This window comes from Trachurus japonicus, chromosome 1 (genome assembly GCF_045865225.1).
Source record: "Trachurus japonicus isolate A0001 chromosome 1, Traja_1.0".
In the NCBI taxonomy this organism is placed as follows: domain Eukaryota; kingdom Metazoa; phylum Chordata; class Actinopteri; order Carangiformes; family Carangidae; genus Trachurus; species Trachurus japonicus.
This window is the reverse complement of record NC_140907.1, coordinates 40,436,898-40,461,141: the sequence shown is the minus strand read 5'-3', so window position 1 is coordinate 40,461,141 and position 24,244 is coordinate 40,436,898. Positions and strand designations below refer to the sequence as shown.

General features: G+C 43.2%; 1 protein-coding gene across 2 annotated transcripts in view; it reads right to left on the bottom strand.

The window, feature by feature from the left end:
- Positions 1 to 24,244, bottom strand: part of LOC146992623 (echinoderm microtubule-associated protein-like 6) — a 78,461-nt gene that overhangs the window by 41,495 nt on the left and 12,722 nt on the right. For both annotated transcript variants that reach the window (XM_085787753.1, XM_085787761.1), the window contains exons 6-18: positions 23,654 to 23,789; positions 21,684 to 21,885; positions 20,711 to 20,848; positions 18,909 to 19,165; positions 17,483 to 17,692; positions 13,733 to 13,900; positions 12,093 to 12,199; positions 11,105 to 11,205; positions 9,932 to 10,118; positions 7,923 to 8,028; positions 6,291 to 6,384; positions 2,868 to 2,968; positions 1,347 to 1,549 (exon numbers count right to left, since the gene is read on the bottom strand). In XM_085787753.1, the coding sequence (XP_085643879.1) occupies positions 1,347 to 1,549; positions 2,868 to 2,968; positions 6,291 to 6,384; positions 7,923 to 8,028; positions 9,932 to 10,118; positions 11,105 to 11,205; positions 12,093 to 12,199; positions 13,733 to 13,900; positions 17,483 to 17,692; positions 18,909 to 19,165; positions 20,711 to 20,848; positions 21,684 to 21,885; positions 23,654 to 23,789 (2,010 nt within the window). The remainder of the gene's footprint in view (positions 1 to 1,346; positions 1,550 to 2,867; positions 2,969 to 6,290; positions 6,385 to 7,922; positions 8,029 to 9,931; positions 10,119 to 11,104; positions 11,206 to 12,092; positions 12,200 to 13,732; positions 13,901 to 17,482; positions 17,693 to 18,908; positions 19,166 to 20,710; positions 20,849 to 21,683; positions 21,886 to 23,653; positions 23,790 to 24,244) is intronic.

The following is a 24,244-nucleotide window of genomic DNA, read 5'->3' as shown; positions in this document are numbered from 1 at the left end:
TCCCAACATGCTGAGATGTTCCAGATGTTAAACATCCCAACATGCTGAGATGTTCCAGATGTTAAACATCCCAACATGCTGAGATGTTCCAGATGTTAAACATCTCAACATGCTGAGATGTTCCAGATGTTAAACATCTCAACATGCTGAGATGTTCCAGATGTTAAACATCCCAACATGCTGAGATGTTCCAGATGTTCCAGATGTTAAACATCCCAACATGCTGAGATGTTCCAGATGTTAAACATCCCAACATACTGAGATGTTCCAGATGTTAAACATCCCAACATGCTGAGATGTTCCAGATGTTCCAGATGTTAAACATCCCAACATACTGAGATGTTCCAGATGTTCCAGATGTTCCAGATGTTAAACATCCCAACATACTGAAATGTTCCAGATGTTCCAGATGTTCCAGATGTTAAACATCCCAACATACTGAGATGTTCCAGATGTTAAACATCCCAACATGCTTATGTTGGTCCAAAGACTCCAATGGATGGATGGATGGATAGAAGGATGGAGTGATGGTGGAGGTGTGGACAGATGGACAGACAGATAGATGGATGGAGTGATGGTGGAGGTGTGGAGCCACCTTGTCCAGAGAGCGCATGGCGAACACGGGACAGACAGATGGATGGACAGACAGACAGACAGACAGATAGATAGATAGATAGATAGATAGATAGATAGATAGATAGATAGATAGATAGATAGATAGATAGATAGATAGATAGATAGATAGATAGATAGATAGATAGATAGATAGATAGATGGATGGATGGATGGATGGATGGATGGATGGATGGATGGATGGATGGATGGATGGATGGATGGATGGACAGACAGATAGATAGATGGATAGACAGATGAATAGAGGTGTGTAGACACCTTGTCCAGTGAACACATGGCGAACACCGGGCAGACAGATGGATGGTGGATGGACAGATAGATGGACAGATAGATGGATAGACAGACATACAGACAGACAGATGGATGAATGGATGGACAGACAGACAGACAGACAGATAGATGGACAGACAGATAGATAGATAGATGGACAGACAGACACCTTGTCCAGTGAACACATGGCGAACACCGGGACAGACAGATGAATGAATGGATGGACAGACAGATAGACAGATAGATGGATGGATGGATGGATGGATAGATGGACAGACAGAGGGATGGACAGATAGACAGATGGAGGAGTGGAGCCACCTTGTCCAGTGAACACATGGCGAACACCGGGACAGACAGATGAATGAATGGATGGACAGACAGATAGACAGATACATAGACAGATAGACAGATAGATGGATAGACAGATGGAGGAGTGGAGCCACCTTGTCCAGTGAACACATGGCGAACACCGGGCCGTCGTGGGCCTTGATGGTCTTGATGAGCGTGGTGTCTCTCCAGATGTAGACGTCTCCGTTGGTGGCGCCGGAGAAGACCAGGTCCTCTGAGCGGCCGTAGCACGCCGACATCATCGTCTCCTGTCTGCCCAGATTCCCAAATATCCCCCGTTTGAAGGTCAGGCCGCCCCCTGGAGGACGCACACGGGAAACACAACGGATGAGACACAGCAGGTGGAGGGAGGAGACCCGGAGACCTGCACAGTCAGACCCCCTGGCATGTCCATATGACGGTTGCTAATGGATACCAACTGTCTTCATAACAAAAAGACACACCAAAAAACATCCAGATACCTCCATGCTGCTCGTATGTAATGTCCGTCTTGTATTGAAGCCCCAAAATGCGAAATTGTCCCAAACAAGCTTGAAATATAGACTTATTTAAAGGGATAGTTCAACATTTTGGCAAATTGGCCCATTGCCATAATCGCTATAGTCATAGCAGTAGGTTCGTTACCTTTATTTGTCGGTGTAAGCTATTTTTAGAACGGAGGAGCGAAGCGGCAGGCTGCTCAGGGCTATGCTATGGACGCTAAGGGAATTTCTTGGTTTCCCTCATCAAACTCATCAAATACACAACCCAACAACTCAAAAACGCTGTTGTGGACAAGTTGTGAGCTGCACATTCACCACGCTATGAGATAATAACGGAACGTTACGAGACGGAGCTGTTTTAGACGTAAATTCATGCAAAACCGCTGATGCGCGTTGCGTTCAGGGACAGTTTTTCAGCAAGCAGACTCTGTATTTACCCTGTATTTACCTCGAAAAAGGCTCAGTTTCGTAACGTTCCATTAATATCTCATAGCGTGGTGAATGTGCAGGTCACAACTTGTCCATGAGAGCGTTTTGGAGTTTTGGGATTTTGTATTTGCTGAGTTTGATGAGGGAAACCAAGAAATTCCCTTAGCGTCCATAGCATAGCCCTGAGCAGCCTGCCGCTTCGCTCCGCCGTTCTAAAAATAGCTTACACCTACAAATAAAGTTAACGAACCTACTGCTATGACTATAGCGATTATGGCAATGGGCCAATTTGCCAAAATGTTGAACTATCCCTTTAAATAAGTCTATATTTCAAGCTTGTTTGTAGTGGAAGCTTCTCGAAGCTCCTCTTCCCGGTTCGTCAAATTTGGACGTTCGACACTCACGTTTCCTACTGTCATCCATATTGTCCATATTTTATATCTGTATCCATTAGCAACAAAACCAATAGTAAACCCATTCAATAGAACATGTAAAAGCATTTTATTTCATTACAGGTTATTAAAAAAAGTTTAAAAGTGTTCCAAGCTTCATAAACAATTAGATCTTGGTGTTTTATCTGGATTTTGCCCTGTCAAAAAACTGTGCAGTTGCAGTTGTACATGTCAACCACTAGGAGGCATTAAGGGGTCTGACTGTGAGGTCTCAGATACTGTTGACGGCGTGCGGTGCGGCGTCGGGCTTCACCTGAGTGCTGCCAGAACTTGATGTGCTTCATCCCCACGGTGACGAGCTTGTCCATCCTGAAGGGGTTACTCCTCACCACGAAGATCTTCTCCTTGTGCCCCCTAGAGGACAGAGAGCGTCACTACACCTCCCTCCCCGTCTGCCGAGAGGAGGCCGAGTCTGACCGACCGGATTACCCACCTCAACTATGTGCTTTAAAGGACAATTCCGGGCAAATTCAACTGGGGACTGTATGTTCCTAACATTTTAGGTCTAACAGAAGGAATCTGAAGGTTTTCAGTGTAATGTCTCCTGTTTTGCGGTAGTTATGGTCTGTCCCCGCATCGCCACGGCAACGATGAATGGGAGCGGATTGAAGTTCTGCTGCTTAGGTTGTTTCCATCCCTCAAAGCCACAGACAGCGTCAGATGGAGACTCAAACATGCACCCAGAAGTTTATTTACTTCAACAAGCCGACATGTTTGCGAGACCCAAGTTGACGCTCGGTGTGTTCAGGTGCAGTGGGAAGCTCCTGTTTGTGTCAGAAACACAGGAATACCAACTCTTTACTTGCTTCAAGTAATAAAACTTCTCGGCGCATGTTTGAGTCGCCATTTGATGCTGTCTGTGGAAAAACATGTAGACTTGAAGCAAGTCAAGAGTTGATATTCCTGTGTTTATGACACAAACGGGAGCTTCCCACTGCACCTGAACACACCGAGCGTCAACTTGGGTCTCGACTCCGCCAGACTTTGAATCAGATCTAGTTTTACAAACATGTCGGCTTGTTGAAGTAAATAAACTTCTGGCTGCATGTTTGAGTCTCCATCTGACGCTGTCTGTGGCTTTGAGGGATGGAAACAGCCTAAGCAGCAGAACTTCAATCCGCTCCCATTCATCGCTGCCGTGGCGACGCGGGGACAGACACAACCACCGCAAAACAGGAGACATTAAACTGAAAACCTTCAGATTCCTTCTTTTAGACCTAAAATGTTAGGAACATACAGCCCTGAGTTGAATTTGCCTGGAATTGTCCTTTAACATCATGTATTGTGTTCTTCTTTGTATACGTGCCCTTTTTTGGAACTGAAGGAAAGTGTGAATCGGTGCTCTGCTTCATGGACATGTTTTGCTTAGAAGTAAACGAATCGAAGGCAGATGTTATAAGGGAGAAAGACGCACATACATTTACAGATATATAAAGATGTTGCATTAGTAACAGTAATAGATGAGACAGAGAAGAGTGACCCTTGTGAAATGTAGCTACCCTGGGAGAATGTGTTTCCTGTTACTCACATTTTTCCTGTGAGAGTCTTAACTAAGTTGATTAGCCTCGTCTGGAGGATGGATGCAAGGTCGTAAAATTATATACACTGCAAAAACTCAAATAGGCTATCTTACCAAGAATATTTGTCTTATTTCTAGTCAAAATTTCTCATTTCTAGTCAAAAAATAATAAAATATAATTATACTTAAAATAAGACTCATCACCTAAAAATTTACTTGTTTTTAGATCATTTTCACTTGTTTCAAACACATTTTTATTTGGAAATAAGTAGAAAAATCTGCCAGTGAAAGCAAGTTTTTTTGTGCTCGAAATAGTAAGAAAGAAAAACTTGCTCCACTGGCAGATTTTTCTACTTATTTCAAGTGAAAATTTGTTTGAAACAAGTGAAAATGATCTAAAAACAAGTTCATTTTTAGGTGATGAGTCTTATTTTAAGTATAATGAGATTAGTTTTGACTAAAAATGAGACATTTTGACTAGAAATAAGACAAATATTCTTGGAAAGATTTTGAGTTTTTGCAGTGTAGGCTAGATCCTGCCTCATGTTCATGGACATAGAACATGAATTGTGTATGTTAAACAGTTACAGGAATTGATTAGATTTACAGGAAACATGGATTGCTCATGTTAATGTGCCTAATATGGTATATAAGCTATATCCTTATGTTGGGAGAAGGTGGAGTTTTGCAGTTAGAAAGCATAGATAAGGTTGTGGTTTTGAGCCGTAGAGAGAGAGATCTCACATTGGCACCAGAGATGCTCCGGGATTCGGCATTTTCTGTACACTGTTCTTCTTGTTGTTAATAAACTCCTTTTTTGAATGCAAGTGAAGACGTGTCGGCGGTGATCCCTTCTTTTCATCAACACATCAATACACCACAGGTGTCAACTTGATGACATCACAACTGTACAAAATATACAATCCTGAGACTTCACAGACGTGTAGCTGAGATCAAAGTGAAGAACTTAACCAACTGGCTCCCAACCTTTTTAGGCTCATGACATCACAAACTTCTTGCGACCCCGCGATCACGTCGCGACGGTCGATCAAGATGCTCCAGCTCAGATATTTCTATGTGCTGCATTTTATCTTAACTTGATTTATATTTGAGAAAGTGAAAGTAGTATCGAATATAGTTGTTCAAGATTGTGTGTGGTGTTTTTAATCATAATGTGAAAAAGAATAATGATAAGTTAAAGGGATAGTTCAACGTTTTGGCAAATTGGACCATCACCATCTATAATCCCTATAGTCATAGCAGTAGGTTCGTTACCTTTAATTGTCGGTGCAAGCTGTTTTTAGAACGGCGGAGCAGAGCCGTGAGCTGCTCAGAGCTACGCTACGGAGGCTCATTATGGGATTTCTTGGTTTCCCTCATCAAACTCATCAAATACACAATCCAACAACTCCACAACGCTCTGGTGGACAAGTTGTGAGCTGCACATTCACCACGCTATGAGATAATAACACAACGTTACCACACAGAGTTGTTGTAGAGGGAAATACAGAGACTGTTGATGAAAAACTGTCCCTGAAGGCAACGTGCATCAGCGGTTTTGCATGAATTTCCCTCTAAAACAACTCTGTGTGGTAACGTTGTGTTATTATCTCATAGCGTGGTGAATGTGCAGCTGACAACTTGTCCACCAGAGCGTTGTGGAGTTGTTGGATTGTGTATTTGATGAGTTTGATGAGGGAAACCAAGAAATCCCATAATGAGCCTCCGTAGCGTAGCTCTGAGCAGCTCACGGCTCTGCTCCGCCGTTCTAAAAACAGCTTGCACCGACAATTAAAGGTACCGAACCTACTGCTATGACTATAGGGATTATGGCAATGGGCCAATTTGACTAAATGTTGAACTATCCCTTTAACTATAACAACGCTGAGCTGTTATAATGTTACGCTTCACTTCCTGTGGCGATGTTGCTGTGTCATTGGTTCCCTGAGTCTTGTCTGTCAGGTGGTTGGGTGCAGAGCCAGCATGTTTCTGTGGGGAGGCTGTGCCTTCAAGACTGCAGTCAGGGACCAGTAACACATAACGTGCCCTGAGTGCAGTCTGCCAGGTGTATCTCTGTCTGTATACCTGCACATACGCACCGCCACACCTGTGGGTCAGGTGTGTACATGGTCAGGTTGTACTCAGCTGTGTGTGTACCTGGCCTTGGCCAGTCTCTCTCCTTTCTTCCAGTCCCAGATTACAATGGAGTGAAAATCATCGATTCCCACCGAAACCAAACTCTTCCCATCGGCTGAGACGCGGAGACACAGAGACACAGAGATACATGAGTCAGAGACAGGAGACAGGATAGTCAGGTGCAAATATGACTTGACCCCAAAAAAATTCTAACAAAAGGTTTCTCAGCTGTTTTTTTATAGTATTAGATGTCCTTAACAACATACTAAAAGTTTACCAAAATTTGACCACTAGAAAGGTGTTATTTTCAAGATGGCGTCCAATATGGATAGGAAGCCTGGGGAGACACCACAGGTGAATAGGGTAAAATTTTTAACTAACAGATATCACCATGAAACTTCCCAAGTATATCACTTACATTAAGACAAATATTTTTTGTATTACAAGTTTTGTCAAATAGTATTTTTAAACATGTAAATTAGGCAATATCTCATTAAATATGCGCTAATTTGCATACCTTTCCAGAACCGAAATCTGAACAATGGATAAAGCCACTTTCAAAATTCTTGTTTTATTTTGTTGTCATATTAGAGTCAGAAGTTTTTACAGAAGAGATTTTGGATATCTCTTTTTATCACTCTGTAAATGAGAAAATACTGTCACCAGCCCTAAAAATTCAAATATCGCCAAAATATTTGTCTTATTGTAAGTGATAAAGAGAAACCTTTTGTTAGAATTTTTTTGGGGTTAGGTGTTTTTTTTTTCATATATGCACCCGCCTAGGAGACGTCTCTCAGACTGAGGAGACAAGACACGTTGAGACACAACTCAGCAGCTCAACACACACTCTACACGGGCTACACTGACAGGACTTTTAGGGATTCCAAATGGTGCTTCAGGAATCATATAGGGATAATGAATGGTGATATAGGGATAATGAATGGTGACAAGGATAATGAATGGTGACATGGATAATGAATGGTGACAGGGATAATGAATGGTGATATAGGGATAATGAATGGTGATATAGGGATAATGAATGGTGACATAGGAATAAGGAATGATGACACTTGGATAATGAATGGTAATATGGTAATATAGGGATGATGAATGGTAATATAGGGATAAGGAATAGTGACATAGGGATGATGAATGGTAATATAGGGATAAGGAATAGTGACATAGGGATGATGAATGGTAATATAGGGATAAGGAATAGTGACATAGGGATAATGAATGGTAATATAGGGATAAGGAATAGTGAGATAGGGATAATGAGTTGTTTCCTTTGGGAAGACGTTCTCTCTCCAAATTTTAACTTTTTTCTTCTTTTTTTTATGTAGCACTTTGAGATTGTTTGCTCAATATAAAGTGCATTACAAATAAAATTCATTATTATCATTATTAATGGTGACAGGGATAATGAATGGTGAGATAGGGATAATGAATGGAAATATAGGGATAAGGAATAGTGAGATAGGGATAAGGAATGATGACATGGTGATATCTGGATATAAACTGGTGCATCAGTGATGACAAACAGCTTCACTGCTGATGAAGTGATGATTGAGGGTTTTGGGTGTAATAGCCCTTTAAACAACAACAACAACGTTGGGAAGCCAAACGGCGCGGTGTGTAGTGTGTGTAGCCTACCTGTGAACTCCAGAGCACACACTCCTCTGCTGTGATGTCCCTTCAGCAGCGACAGACACTTCAGGGTCTGGATGTCCCAGACGTGGACCGCCGGGTCTCTTCCCACCTGGACACACACACAGCCAATCACATCCCGGCTTTTTCTGGAAATTTTACCACTTTTTCTTAAAAATTTTTTGAGAAATTTTACCAGTTTCTTCTCAGTTTTTCTGTTCTACTTTTTTACTATTTTTTAAAAGAAATTTTACCCCTTTTTGTATTATTGTTTGCCCCCCCTCCTCTTTTTTTGAGAAATTTTACTACATTTTTCTATAATATTTTGAAAAATATAAAAAAACTTTTTACTATTTACTTTATACTATTTTTACTTTTACCACTTTTTTTTTTATTATTGTTTGATTTTTTTTTTTAATTTGACCACTTTTCCTAGAATTTCTTTGAGAAATTTTACCAGTTTCTTCTAAAATTTTTAGAGCTTTTTTTAATTTAATTAAATTTTTTTGAAATTTCAGAAATTGTACCACTTTCTTAGATTCTTACCAGATCTTTCTAAAAGAAAAAAAAATTGCAAAATTTTACCACTTTTTCCTACAATTTTTTTGAGAAATTTAACCAGTTTCTTCTCAATTTTTCTGTTCTACTTTTTACTGTTTTTTTTAAAGAAATTTTACTCCTTTTTGTACTAATTGTACTCACTTTTTTCTAAAAATTTTAAAACTTTTTAGTTTATTTTTTGTGAGAATTTTTACCACTTTTTTCTAGAAATGTTTCAACTTTTTGGGAGAAATTGCACCACTTTTTTTCCCCAGAAATTTCTCTATAATCTTTCAAAAATGTACGCCTAATTTAAAGGTACATTGATAGTTTGTGTATTTCTGGTGTGTTGTCCAATGGGGGTCCGTGGTCTAGGTCCTTGATATAAAACAGTTAGAGAAGCAGCGTCTATGTGATACAAGTATGAACAGTTTACCACCTAGAAAGCAGTTTACCCACTACAACACATTAGACTACACCGCTGGTTGCTAGGTAACAGCAGTTTACCCACTACAACACATTAGACTACACCACTGGTTGCTAGGTAACAGCAGTTTACCCACTACAACACATTAGACTACACCGCTGGTTGCTAGGTAACAGCAGTTTACCCACTACAACACATTAGACTACACCGCTGGTTGCTAGGTAACAGCAGTTTACCCACTACAACACATTAGACTACACCACTGGTTGCTAGGTAACAGCAGTTTACCCACTACAACACATTAGACTACACCGCTGGTTGCTAGGTAACAGCAGTTTACCCACTACAACACATTAGACTACACCGCTGGTTGCTAGGTAACAGCAGTTTACCCACTACAACACATTAGACTACGCCGCTGGTTGCTAGGTAACAGCAGTTTACCCACTACAACACATTAGACTACACCGCTGGTTGCTAGGTAACAGCAGTTTACCCACTACAACACATTAGACTACACCGCTGGTTGCTAGGTAACAGCAGTTTACCCACTACAACACATTAGACTACACCGCTGGTTGCTAGGTAACAGCAGTTTACCCACTGTAGAATTACTGTATGTACATCAATGTAAGTTTTCAAACAAAAGGCAAAATCTTCTTGCTTCAAGGTTTTATTTGTCACTCTAAAGTGAAGATTAGCCTGCCCTACAGTAAAAATGGCATAAGAAGAGGAGTAAAGCAATATATTAAGCGGGAATATATATATTTAAGCATAAAAGATGTTCAATCAAACCCACATAGTTTGAAACAACGTTCAAAACACACACACAGTCAGTATCACCTAAATATAAAGCCCGCTAGCTTAATGCTAATGTATAATGCAAAACCTCATAGACGGGCTACATTTTTTACAACGCAGTCCTATGGGAGTGTCGCCACTCTGTTATATCTATCGCTCTGGACTACACCACTGGTTGCTAGGTAACAGCAGTTTACCCACTACAACACATTAGACTACACCGCTGGTTGCTAGGTAACAGCAGCACCTGTGCCGAGGCCACGTAGTCTTTGAGCGGATGCACGGTGAGGCTGAGGATGTCGTCGTCGTGGCCCAGGTAAAACCTCTGGCTGTGCTGCAGCCGGTTGTAGACGATGGCGACGGCGGCCACGTGGTAAACCACCTCGCCCGTCTGGCTGTAGAACAGGTTGTTCCTGCAGTCGAAGCCGCGGTAGCTGCAGGGAACAGGAAACAGGAAACAGGAAACACACCCGCCACAATAAGACTCAATATAATACAGTATATATTTAAGCATCAAAGATGTTCAATCAAACCCACATAGTTTGAAACAACGTTCAAAACACACACAGCCAGTGTCACAGCTAAGCATAACGTCCGCTAGCTTAATGCTAACGTATAATGTAAAACACCATAGACGGGCTAACGGGCTAATTAGCATCGCGGCAACCGACAGCCAGTAAAGCTGCATAAAAAATAGCATACATAAAATAAAAGAGGAGTAAAGCAATATATTAAGCTGTAATATATATATTTAAGCATCAAAGATGTTCAATCAAACCCACATAGTTTGAAACAACGTTCACAACACACACAGCCAGTGTCACAAGCATATACATTTTGGAATGGAGGGTTTTCCCCAATAGCCTTTTTGGAATAGCGGGGTCTTCAGAAAAAATAGAAAACCCAGCTATTATGAAGAATGGAAATCTATTTTCGGAAAGGCGGGGTGTAACCTAAAGTCCGCTAGCTTAATGCTAACGTATAATGTAAAACCCCATAGATGGGCTAACAGAAATTAGCATCGCCAAATAAAAACTGTGTTTTTCCTGCACTTTGAAGGGCTGGAAAAATTATATTATAGTGAACAATGGAACTGTGTTTTGTTTTTTTTTCAGGTAAAACCTCTTTTAGGCCGTGAAAATAGGCCGTTTCTTTGGGTCTGTTCACAACACTGTATGTTGTAAATCTCTGGGCAGGGCTATTATGGGCTGGCGTTGCTAACGGGAGGAGTGCAGAGAGTCTTCTACTGCAATTAAAGTACTTAGGGGCTATTTGGAGATCATACAACCACACTTTAAAAAAATGATACTATCCCTTAACATTAACACCACTACAACAACATGGCCTGGTCTCTATATAGAGAGTAGAGGGGGTTTCAGACACAGCCAGGGTTTCAGTGAGGGTGTAGTAGAGTTTGTACCCGTGAACAAACTGCAGGCGGAGACCTTCCTCCGGAGCTTTCTGCCTCTTCAGAGAACCGGTCAGCTTCTTCCTGAGCTGAGGCAGATCCTCCTTGTACACCTGTACACACACACACAGACACACACACACACACAGACACACACACACACACACACACACACACACACACAGACACACAGAGACACACAGAGACACACACACACACACAGGTGAGTCCAGGGCCGGCTGCTGGCATAAACACTCTATGTGGTTGTTTAGGGCCACAGCCGTTAGGTGGGGGGCCACATGATCAGAAAGGTACCGGGGTTCATCAAGTCATTTAAACATCCTGAGGTCTGCACGTGCAGCTATGAGCTTTATATGTAATGTGAAGTCAATATTCAGCTTCTTTTATCTCACATTTGAGACATTTGGTGAAAATAGAACGGCAGAATGACAACATTTGTGCTCAAAAAGCGATCTGACAAAATGTCATTTTAGACTTGTTTTCTACACGTATCTATTACTGTATTCATATCCTATTTCAAGCACCAAAACAGTTCATTCTCATGACTGAAGGAGTGTTTTCACAAGGGATTGGACATTTTTCAAAAAGCAGACCTCAAATTTCCAGCATTTGGCCTAAACTATTTCTTTCTACAGAGTTCTAGGACAAACTGCAATACAGCTGTACAACTCCTCAATCTGACTAATTAATGCAGTCACCATAAGCATCCTGGACCCAGCACTTCTCTAACTTCTTAACTTTTTAACCTTCTACACGCATCTCTTATTCATATATTCATTTCTTTTTTATTCTGTGTTTTAATACACTATGTGTTTTTATGTCTTCATGTATTTTTACTCAGTGTTGTGATCTGTGTTGTTGTCTGTATTGTCTATTGCTGCTGCTCTGGGACATTTTAAATTTCCCCTCGGGGATTAAATAAAGTATTTCTATTCTATTCTATTCTATTCTGTTCTATTCTATTCTATTGTGTACAGACCTGGCGTTCGTAGTTGGTCTGAGCTTCCTGTTCGATGTCCGAGTCCAGCTCAGGGACGTCCGACACGTCCGAGTCCGACTCCCCGCTGTTGGAGTCGGCGTAGCCCTCTGAGACACAACGCCATCAACAGCACGTTAGCCGTTAGCCGCCATTATTTAGATAGATAGATAGATAGATAGATAGATAGATAGATAGATAGATAGATAGATAGATAGATAGATAGATAGATAGATAGATAGATAGATAGATAGATAGATAGATAGATAGATAGATAGATAGAGAGAGAGAGAGAGAGAGAGAGAGAGAGAGAGATAGAGAGATAGATAGATAGATAGATAGATAGATAGATAGATAGATAGATAGATAGATAGATTTAGGGTTTGTGGAGAGAGTTTTACAGGAAACAATGGGGGACAGCTCTCCATTCCGACACCCCTCCACTTCAACACCCCGCTGTTCCGAAATACCCCCACTTCGAAACACCGCTACTCCGACCCCCCCCACAGCTGTCCAAGGTGCTGAACCGCGTGATGTTGTTTACACTCTGTGTTGCAGCTTGTCTGTGAAACGTGCTGCTCAGGGACTGGGCAGATCTGTCCCACTTGCTTTCTCCCAGACTCCGTTGTTGGAGATCTCCACATAGTAATAGAAATACACTTTTTTCTCCCCCCCTGCTCCGCTCGAGCGCGGCTGAACCCAGCTTGAGCTCACACGGGCGCGAGGCTGCTGCAGCCGCCGCTCGCACTGACAGCTGACTGAGGGAGATGCTTTGGTTGGGCTTAGGCAATGAAGAAAGGAGTTGGTTAAGTTTAGTAAAAAGACCAGGTAGAGGCTAGACAGGCCAGAAGCAGAATGAACATTATATTAATATGAAGTATTTGCTTGTTTTGCAGTTAATTATGCACATGATCCGTTTCGACCCCAAAAAGGAAAAAAGGATCAATGCGCACTGCGCACTGGGGGTTTCCCCCAATAGCCTTTTCGGAATAGCGGGGTCTTTAGAAAAAATAGAAAACCCCGCTATTACGATGAATGGAAGTCTATTGTCGGAAAGGCGGGGCTTCGGAAAGGCGGGGTGTAACCGAAACAATGGATAAAGTTTAAAGGGATAGTTCAACATTTTGGCAAGTTCGCCCATTGCTATAATCCCTATAGTCATAGCAGTAGGTTCATTACCTTTAATTGTCGGTGCAAGCTATTTTTAGAGGGAAATTCATGCAAAACCGCTGATGCACGTTGCCTTCAGGGACAGTTGTTCATCAACAGTCTCTGTATTTCCCTCTAAAACAACTCTGTGTGGTAACGTTGTGTTATTATCTCATAGCGTGGTGAATGTGCAGCTCACAACTTGTCCACCAGAGCGTTGTGGAGTTGTTGGATTGTGTATTTGATGAGTTTGATGAGGGAAACCAAGAAATCCCATAATGAGCCTCTGTAGCGTAGCTCTGAGCAGCTCACGGCTCTGCTCCGCCGTTCTAAAAACAGCTTGCACCGACAATTAAAGGCAAAGAACCTACTGCTATGACTATAGGGATTATGGCAATGGGCCAATTTGACAAAATGTTGAACTATCCCATTAAGGTAGATTAAAAAAGAAGACAACTGACAGTTATGGATAAATATCGGTCCTGGTCTTATACCTTGGAGGAGCGGCTCCAAGACGCCGTTCATGACGCCCTCGGGCAGGAAGCGCCACTGGAAGACGGCGTGGTCGGCGCCGCCCGTACTGACCACCCACTGCAGGTCGTTGGACCAGCGCACGTTGGTCACGTGGGCCGAGTGGCCGATGTACTTCTTGAACTTGGCTCCTGTTTAAAGGAAGATGAGACAGAGTTAAAGGGGATACGCTAACATTTTTTTTTTTTTTTGTGTCTTGCATCACTCCCGAGTCCATGACCAGCAGATAGACACCATCCTTTCCACTGTGCGTGCAGTAACCATGGAGATAGAGCCGTATCGCCCGTAATTAGCTTAGCTCAAACACTGGAAGTGTATGGGTAGTGTTAGCCTGCCTCCACCTAAAGTCACTAATTAGCTTAGCTCAAACGCTGGAAGTGTATGGGTAGTGTTAGCCTGCCTCCACCTAAAGTCGCTAATTAGCTTAGCTCAAACGCTGGAAGTGTATGGGTAGTGTTAGCCTGCCTCCACCTAAAGTCGCTAATTAGCTTAGCTCAAACGCTGGAAGTGTATGGGTAGTGTTAGCCTGCCTCCACCTAAAGTCGCTAATTAGCTTAGCTCAAACGCTGGAAGTGTATGGGTAGTGTTAGCCTGCCTCCACCTAAAGTCGCTAATTAGCTTAGCTCAAACGCTGGAAGTGTATGGGTAGTGTTAGCCTGCCTCCACCTAAAGTCGCTAATTAGCTTAGCTCAAACGCTGGAAGTGTATGGGTAGTGTTAGCCTGCCTCCACCTAAAGTCGCTAATTAGCTTAGCTCAAACGCTGGAAGTGTATGGGTAGTGTTAGCCTGCCTCCACCTAAAGTCGCTAATTAGCTTAGCTCAAACGCTGGAAGTGTATGGGTAGTGTTAGCCTGCCTCCACCTAAAGTCGCTAATTAGCTTAGCTCAAACACTGGAAGTGTATGGGTAGTGTTAGCCTGCCTCTACCTAAAGTCGCTAATTAGCTTAGCTCAAACACTGGAAGTGTATAGGTAGTGTTAGCCTGCCTCCACCTAAAGTCATCAGAGAAACTCTTCAGCAACTCTAAAGGGAAATTGGCGGGCTGATCTTCGTCTCAGAGCTACAAAACTCTCCGGTAAGGCATCTTGAGCGGTCAACTGCCGCTAACGGGACGAGATCGGTCAAAACGGAGGGTTCAAGCAAAGACGCTTTATTTTGGTTCAAGCTAGCTACATCGAGGGTAGCTTAGCTTCCTGTTTCAAAGTAAAAGCACACATTCTATTGTCATGGTTTTCTGTATGTAAAGGGCAACGGGTGTTTTATTTTGTGAAAGTAACAGGAAGTGCGTTGGTCATAGGGTTGCCACCCGTCCCTTAAAATACGGAATCGTTCCCTATTTTGAAATAAAATAGTGCGTCCCGTTTTGAATCAATACGGGACGGGCTTTGTCCCGTATTTCCGAGTTGTCATGAATGCAGCATCACTTCGCACGTGTTCTGTAAGCATTTGTCAGAACTACAACAAAGCAGAGATCTCGTAGGACACTTTCTATCCATCACTCTTTCACCGTTATTGACGCTCTCTCTCTCTCTCTCTCTCTCTCTCTCTCTCTCACACACACACACACACACACACACACACAGAGCGAAGGGCGCATGCATGACATCAGTGCGCGGTAAAAGCGAACTCATACGGTCCGAACGCGGACCCCCCGCGCCCCCCTCCCTCGTCGGACAATCGGACCACCCGCCACAGTCTCCTTGCTTTATGTATCCATAGATGTAAACACGTCCTCGTGTTGTCTTTTGTTGTTGTTGTTTTTTTTAAATCCACTCCGCTGCTGCTCTCTGCACCCGGACGCAGCACAGCAGCAGATCGTAAGTGAGGGTGATGTCCTGCACCTCCGGCTTAAAAAAAACATCCTAGAGGAAACACTGCTCTGCTCCATGACTATACTAAATAAATGTGCCTATTCAAAATCACTGTGCTAATATTTCAGTGTGCACTCATCTGTCTATTTTCCAGGTTAAAGCAAACTGATGTGGCATAGTTTTCCCCTCCAAAAAAAAAGATTATTTAGAGCATTGGTTCCCAACCTTGGGTCCGGGCCCCCCTCAGTCAGAGATGTCAGGGGGTCCACAGAGCTTTGTCTGTTCTGACGTTGTGAGGTTATCAAAATTAGATTTGTGCATATTGATATTTTAAAATTCCAATAACACATCCAATTGGATAATCAAAATCATCAAAATCAATAGGAACAAAAACCTACATACAAACTACCTGCTTATAGGGACGTGATAACAATTATGACACAACAAAGGACAATTGACATAGTAAAGACAAAATAAGGATGGCACAAAATAGAATAAAAAGGCTTGTCTTTGACAAAAGCAAGGGGGGGGGGGGGTGGCTTTGAGGAAAAAAGGTTGTGAACCACTGATTTAGAGGAATGTACACCAGAAAGAGTATCTGAAGAATTTAAATAAGAGAAGTGTTCAGAGGTGTTTTTTTTGTAAATGACTAATCGTCAACCAAAAATTAATCGTTAGATTAGTCAAAAAATAGGCATTAATATGTATGACTATTATATTTAAGTGGGATATTGCAACTTTATGTTTTGGATCAAACAAGTAGGCTAGCCCGTCCCATTGCAGTTTAAAATATGTGTTCATATATGAAATTGAACGTGTACAAAATACATAGGCCTACATGAAAAGTGTGGTGTTTTGACCCGTGTCACCCCCCCCCCCCGGTCGACATTTGGTCGAGTGTCCCTTATTTTCAAAACTCAAAGGTGGCAACCCTAGTTGGTCACAACGGCTAGCTTGAGTAGCGCCGAATTCGTCCGAACAAAGTTGTAAACAGCTGGTATTTAGACAAATTAACGACACACTGCTGATCTAAACGGCTACTTTCTCACCTAAACATGTTTGAAATGTGGATAAAGTGAAATATTTACAGAGTTTAGAGCTAAAATGAAACCAGCTTCTGACTGATGGTTTCGGCTCGGATAGGAGGCAGGCTAACACTACCCATACACTTACAGTGTTTGAGCTAAGCTAATTAGCGACTTTAGGTAGGAAGCAGGCTAACACTACCCATACACTTCCAGTGTTTGAGCTAAGCTAATTAGCGACTTTAGGTGGAGGCAGGCTAACACTACCTATACACTTCCAGTGTTTGAGCTAAGCTAATTAGCGACTTTAGGTGGAGGCAGGCTAACACTACCCATACACTTCCAGTGTTTGAGCTAAGCTAATTAGCGACTTTAGGTGGAGGCAGGCTAACACTACCTATACACTTCCAGTGTTTGAGCTAAGCTAATTAGCGACTTTAGGTGGAGGCAGGCTAACACTACCTATACACTTCCAGCATTTGAGCTAAGCTAATTAGCGACTTTAGGTGGAGGCAGGCTAACACTACCCATACACTTCCAGTGTTTGAGCTAAGCTAATTAGCGACTTTAGGTGGAGGCAGGCTAACACTACCTATACACTTCCAGCCTTTGAGCTAAGCTAATTAGCGACTTTAGGTGGAGGCAGGCTAACACTACCTATACACTTCCAGTGTTTGAGCTAAGCTAATTAGCGACTTTAGGTGGAGGCAGGCTAACACTACCTATACACTTCCAGTGTTTGAGCTAAGCTAATTACGGCGATACGGCTCTATCTCCATGGTTACTGCACGCACAGTGGAAAGGATGGTGTCTATCTGCTGGTCATGGACTCGGGAGTGAGGCAAGACACGAAAAAACAAAAAAAAACAAACACCAACCTTTCTTGAGGCAGGGGAAGCGGAAGAGTTTGACGAGGCCCAGGTCGTCCCCGGTTACCAGCACGGCGCTGCTGTAGTTGGCGTCCACCGAGTTGACGTTGGTGATGGTGGAGTATTTGGGCCAGATGCCGTTGACCTCGGTTCCCATGACGCCGGTCCACGTCATCCAGTGGATGCCCTTGGCCTCCTCCTTAGCAACCTGCTTCCCCGCTGCAGGACACGGGGAGGGTAAAGGGTTAATACGTCATTTTATCTCACTGTTTTACTCAGACGCTCTTAGTTTAACTTTACATCTTCTGTTTTAACTCTTTTATCCTTTTATCTTTTCTTATCTCAATGTACGTTTAAATTAGGCGTACATATTTGAAAGATTATAGAGAAATTTCTGGAAAAAAAAAGTGGTACAATCTCTCCCAAAAAGTTGAAACATTTCTAGAAAAAAGTGGTAAAATTTAGCATTTAAAAAAAAAAGAAAGAGTGGTAAAAAAAAGAAAAAAAAAGTTTTAAGAATTTTAGAAGAAACTTGTAACATTTCTTAAATAAATTCTAAGAAAAGTGGTAAAATTAAAAAAAGAAAAATCAAACAATAATAAAAAAAAAAAGTGGTAAAAGTAAAAATAATAAAAAGTTGAGAATAAACATGGTAAAATTACTCAAGAATTCTAGAAAAAGTGGTAAAACTTCTCAAAAAAAGGGGGGGGCATACAATAATACAAAAAGGGGTAAAAGATTTTTTTTTTTTAAAAGTAAAAAACAGAAAAATTGAGAAGAAACTGGTAAAATTTCTCGAAAACATTCTAGGAAAAAGTGGTGAAATTAGCTACCGCCGTTAGCTTAGCTACTACTGTTAGCTTAGCTGCTGCCGTTAGCTTAGCTCCCGCCGTTAGCTTAGCTACTACTGTTAGCTTAGCTGCTGCCGTTAGCTTAGCTACTGCTGTTAGCTTAGCTGCCGCCGTTAGCTTAGCTACCGCCATTAGCTTAGCCGTTAGCTGTCCCTGTCACCTGAGCCACTGATTTCTAGACACTGCGATTCCCCCAGACTGAATAAATACAACACACAGCAACACAAAACACACACACAGAAATAGTAATGTTTCTTCAATCATTTCAGATTTGTCTAAACGGTGATAGGGCCTGAAAAATATAGCTAAACTCTGGTTCGTTACTATTGATCTCATTCACATTACAGCTGGTTTTCTACCCGGAAGTAGAATGTAAACAACAAGGAGATTCGGTCTATACTGAAGTATTTATGTATTTTCAGTGGGTATACTGAGTATACCTGAGTATCACATAGACTACACCACTGCTGTTTGTAGGAACGGCCCATAAGAATCAAACTGTCCTGCCTCCAGTGGATCAAAGTGAACTCCTGAGGCTCTGATTGGTTACCTGTAGAAGAGCCTCTCTCTGATTGGTTACCTACCGGGCATCCTGTAGAAGAGCCTCTCCCCGGCCCCGTCGTTGGTCTGCAGGAAGCGGCTGTCCACCGACCAGTCCAGGTGTGTGATGAAGGAGGAGGAGCGGCTGCACTCGCCCACCTTCTTGTAGCGCTGAGCCACGGCGTAGACGTCCACCAGCCCGTCGTTGGAGCCCACGGCCAGGAAGGACCCGTCTGGAGAGAACTTCAGCTCATGGATCACCTCCTTCCTGTCCTTGATGTGGACCACCTCCGTCATGTCCCTGCAGCGGGAGATAAACCGGGACATCCACACTGTCACAACGAGGTTACACATACGTACATATCTATACATCTATAGGGCTACTATAGAGATATAGATACTATAGAGCTATAGAGGTATAGATATTTATCTATATATCCATACTTTAGAGATATAGATATAATCTATATCTCTATAGTATAGATGTATAGATAAATATCTATACCATAGAGATATAGATTATATCTATATCTCTAAAGTATGGATATATAGATAAATATCTATACTATAGAGATATAGATAATATCTACAGTATATCTAGCCCTCCCGTTGTCCTCCTGGCTCAAGGAAGGAAGAATGAAAGGAATGAAGGAAGGACGAAGGGATAGAAGGAAGTAAGGAAGGAAGGAAGGAAGGACGAAGGGAAAGAAGGGAAAGAAGGAAGGAAGGGAAAAAGGAAGAAAAGATAGATGGAAGGAGGGAACAGATGGGGTCAATTGGGTCAAAAAGGAAGGAAGAGGTAAGGATGAAGGGACGAAGGAAGGAAAAAAGGGAAGGGAAGAAAGATGGAGGGAGGGAACAGATTTGTTCAAGGAAGGAAGACGAAGGAAGGAAGAACGGAAAGAAGGGAGGAGAGAAGGAATGGGGAAGGGGAAGAAAAGAAAGATGGATGGAGGGAACAGATCAGGTCAATTGGATCAAAAGAGGAAGGAAAAAGAAGTAAGGACAAAGGGAAGAGAGAAAGGAAGGAAGGAAGGAAGGGAGAAAGGAGGGACAGAGGGAAAGATGGAGGAAGGGAACAGATTGACCCAGAAGGAAAACAGGAGGGCTAGTATAGATATCATATCTATACTGTCCACCACTTTATTTTCCCATGATCCATTGCGTCACACCACGACGGAAGTGGGTTTTAGTAGCATTCTAGCGAGCGGCTAACTGGTAGCGTTAGCCACCAGTTCTAGCGTTAGCGGCTAACTGGTAGCGTTAGCCGCTGTGGGGGCTCCGGGCTGCCAAAACCATTTTGACTAAATCTGATGTTTGTTAAGTCTATAAAACTAATTATTGAACAAACATTACTATTTCTGTGTGCACGTTTTTGTAATTAGTCATGGTTATCGTAGTTGTTAGCTCAGCTGCTGCTGACAGCTAAGCTAACAGCAGTAGCTAAGCTAACAGCAGGACGTCAGCTGTTAAAACCCTCCCGTTGTGGGACACCACATGAAACTACTCCAGTTAGCTCAGTCATGTTGGAACTAGGATATCCGCTGGAGAAAATATTTTTTCATGGAGCGTTTATTGAGTTATTGTTTATTGACACTGCTAACGGCTAACGGCTAACAGCTAACGGTTAGCCCAGCTAATCTTTCCGGTGGAATCGAGCGTCATGGCGACACCCAGCGTCATTCTCCGGAAAGTGGAAAGAGATGTTCAAAATACACTTCATACTGAAGTAAAGACGTGAATGATTCCAACCACTAGCCTCCTGGATCAGACCTGACAGGATGTGACATCACAGGGTCTAACAGGTGTGTTACAGGTGTTAACAGGTGTAAAGGTGTGAGGTCACCTGACTCTGAGCACGGTGAAGGACCCGTCCTTCATCCCCAGCGCCAGCTGAGAGCCGTCGTTGTTGAAGGAGACGCTGCGGACGGATTCCTCCATGTTGCAGCGAGCTAGGAGGGTGTGGTCAGGTAGACTCCACAGTCTGAGGGGGGACAGGTGAGACAGGTGAGACAGAGACAGGTGAGACAGGTGAGACAGAGACAGGTGAGACAGACAGGTGAGACAGGTGAGACAGACAGGTGAGACAGACAGGTGAGACAGAGACAGACTCCTCCATGTTGCAGCGAGCTAGAAGGGTGTGGTCAGGTAGACTCCACAGTCTGAGGGGGGACAGGTGAGACAGGTGAGACAGGTGAGACAGGTGAGACTAGAGCACTGGAAAAGAGAGTAATGATACCTCCATTGACTCCCGTGGTAAGGGTTCAAGGGTTTAAGGGTTTAAGGGTTTAAGGGTTTAAGGGTTTAAGGGTTTAAGGGTTTTGCCCCCTAGTGGCAGGATATGGGTATTGCAAAAGCGCCCAGAAAACCCATTCACTCCAATGTATGTGTGTTGCCCACTGGCTGGTAAATTGATGAAAACGGCCGTGTTTTTGTTTTTAGGTGTCTTGGTCATATCAGATTATACTTATAATTTGTTTATTACAAAATGTAGATTGAAACATTCATGTAGACAACTGTTTTTTTTGTTTTGTTTGTTTTTTTACTGGCCTATGTGTTAATGTTTATCTGTAAAGGATCCTCAATGATGCTATTAACGTGGGTGATCTATAAATGTCCTTAAATTATTGAAAACACCACACTGCTCATTCACCAACAATGCAGAGATGTCAGTTCTTTAGTAAAACCCATATTCCTCCACCAGGAGGCGCTGCCATTGGACCAATGCTGTCCTTACTCTCTTTAACACTGCTCTAAGGTGAGACGGGTGTTGCCGGTGGAGACGGGTGTTGCCGTGGAGACAGGTGTTGTGGACTCACCTGACGGAGCGGTCGTCGCTCCCGGTAACGGCGACCGGCTGCTTGGGGTGCAGGTCGAGCGCCCACAGCTCTCCCTCGCTGTGACCCTGCATCAGCAGAACCGGTTTGTCCCGGTCCCGGACCATGACCTCGAAGATCTCGCTGTCCTGCGTTCCCGCCAGAATCCGGTCGGCCTTCCAGCAGACGCTCCGGATCGACAGACCTGCAACGGGACACGGAGGTGACTGGACCGGACCGGACCGGATCGGACTGGACTGGACCGGACCGGACCGGATTGGACCGGATTGGACCGGACTGGATCGGATCGGACTAGACTGGACCGGATCGGACCGGACTGGACCAGACCGGACTGGATTGGACCGGACCGACACCACTAGGGCTGGGACGATACGCTTTTCTCCTGATTCCATTCTTCTACGATTTTTTGGATGCCGATTCGATTTAAATTGCGATACTACGATAATGCAGATTTTCTTTCAACAAATGCACATTGCACAATATTTAAAAAAAAAAATAAAAATAAAAATCGATTTAAAAGAAAATAAGAAAAAATTCTAAAAAGAGATTCTAAAAAAGAAAAATAGATTTTTGGAAAAAAATAAAAAAATAAATAAAATTTTTAAAAAATCTAAAATAATAATCGATTTTTGACTTTTTTTTTTTTTTTTCGATACTTCAAAAAAATATTGTGATACTCATGTGAATCGATTTTTTCTCCCACCCCTACACACCACCCGGTCCGGTCCGGTCCAGTCCACACCAGAACCGGTCCGAACCAGGGACGGACACATCACATCACAATCACTTACAACAGCCGCTCTAGCAAGTGGTTGCAACTGCATGTTCCCAACATTCGGACTGAGCTAGGGAGGTCTGCCTTCTCGGGGACAGCTCTCCATTCCGACACACCTCCACTTCGACACCCCGCTGTTCCGAAATAGCCCCACTTCGAAACACCGCTACTCCGACACCCCCTCCTCCCCCCCGCAGCTGTCCAAGGTGCTGAACCGCGTGACGTTGTTTACATTCTGCTTTGTGGCTTGTCTGTGAAACGTGCGCTGCTCAGAGACTGGGCAGATCTGTCCCACTTGCTTTCTCCCAGACTCCGTTGTTGGAGATCTCCACACAGTAATAGAAATACACTTTTTTTCTTTTTCTCCCCCCCTGCACCGCTCGAGCGCGGCTGAAGCCGGCTTGAGCTCACAGGGGCGCGAGGCTGCTGCAGCCACCGCTCGTGCTGACAGCTGACTGAGGGAGATGCTTTGGTTGGATTTAGGCAATGAAGAAAGGAGTTGGTTAAGTTTAGTAAAAAGACCAGGTAGAGGCTAGACAGGCTAGAAGCATAATGAACATTATGTCATTAATATGAAGTATTTGCTTGTTTTGCAGTTAATTATGCACATGATCCGTTTGACCCCAAAAAGGAAAAAAGGATCACTGCGCACTGCGCACTGCACAGCCTCTGGTTCCTTTCTGATTAGGTCCGTCTGTCCGTTCGGAGTGGGGGGGTTTCCCCCACTGGCCTTTTCGGAGTAGCGGGGTCTTTAGAAAAAATAGAAAACCCCGCTATTACGATGAATGGAAGTCTATTGTCGGAAAGGCGGGGCTTCGGAAAGGCGGGGTGTAACCTGCCTTCTCAGCTTGTGCCCCAAACATCTGGAATCATCTACAACTAACTCTTAAGTTAAACTCATTTGTCCCATTCAATCACTTCAAATTATTAATTAATAATTCCCTGTCTTCCGTTTGTAATAGTTTCCCCTGATGTCTTCTGTTCTGTCCTTTACTGTATTTATTGTGTATATCTGTTCTGTATTTTGTTTGTTTTGCTTTGTACGCTCGTCTGCACTGTAAATGAGGCTTGCCTCAGTGTACTAACGAGTTTAAATAAAGGTAACTAAACTAAACTAAACTAAACTACACGACCACGGACACGGACAGGAAGAAGCCGAGGAGCGTTTCAGCGTCACCTTTGTATCCCTGCTCCGCCTCCCGCAGGTCGATCTTGGTGATGGGTTTGAAGTCGACGTCCCAGAGCCGGATGCAGCCGTCACGGCCGCCGGTGGCAAAGCCTTCCTCACACGCGTGCATGCTGAAGATCCCGGCCTAAAGGGGGAGACAGGGGTCAAAGGTCAAAGGTCACAGAGGTTAAAGTTCACAGAGGTTAAAGTCTGAAGGTCCCGGCCTGAGGAGAACACAGGGGTCAAAGGTCACAGAGGTTTAAGTCCTGCTGGTGCTCGTATCCCTCCGCCACTCGGACTAGTTCCAGTTATATATGGAGACTCTTATTAAAGAGGAACTATGTGAGTCTGGTGTCTCTAACCCTCCTCTCCTCCAGGTGCAAGGTTGGTTTTCAGCCAAGAGATGAAGTGGACACATTTCCCATCAGGAAACAGGAAACAGGGAAGGTAGAAACAAGAAGAAGGATGCAGGAAAAAAAGGAAGGAAGAAACAGCAAGAAGGAAAGAGGTAGGAAGAAAGGAAACAAGAAAGAAACAGGAAACAGGAAGTACAAAACAAGGAAAAAGGAAGCAGGAACCAAGGAAGGAAGAAACAGGAAG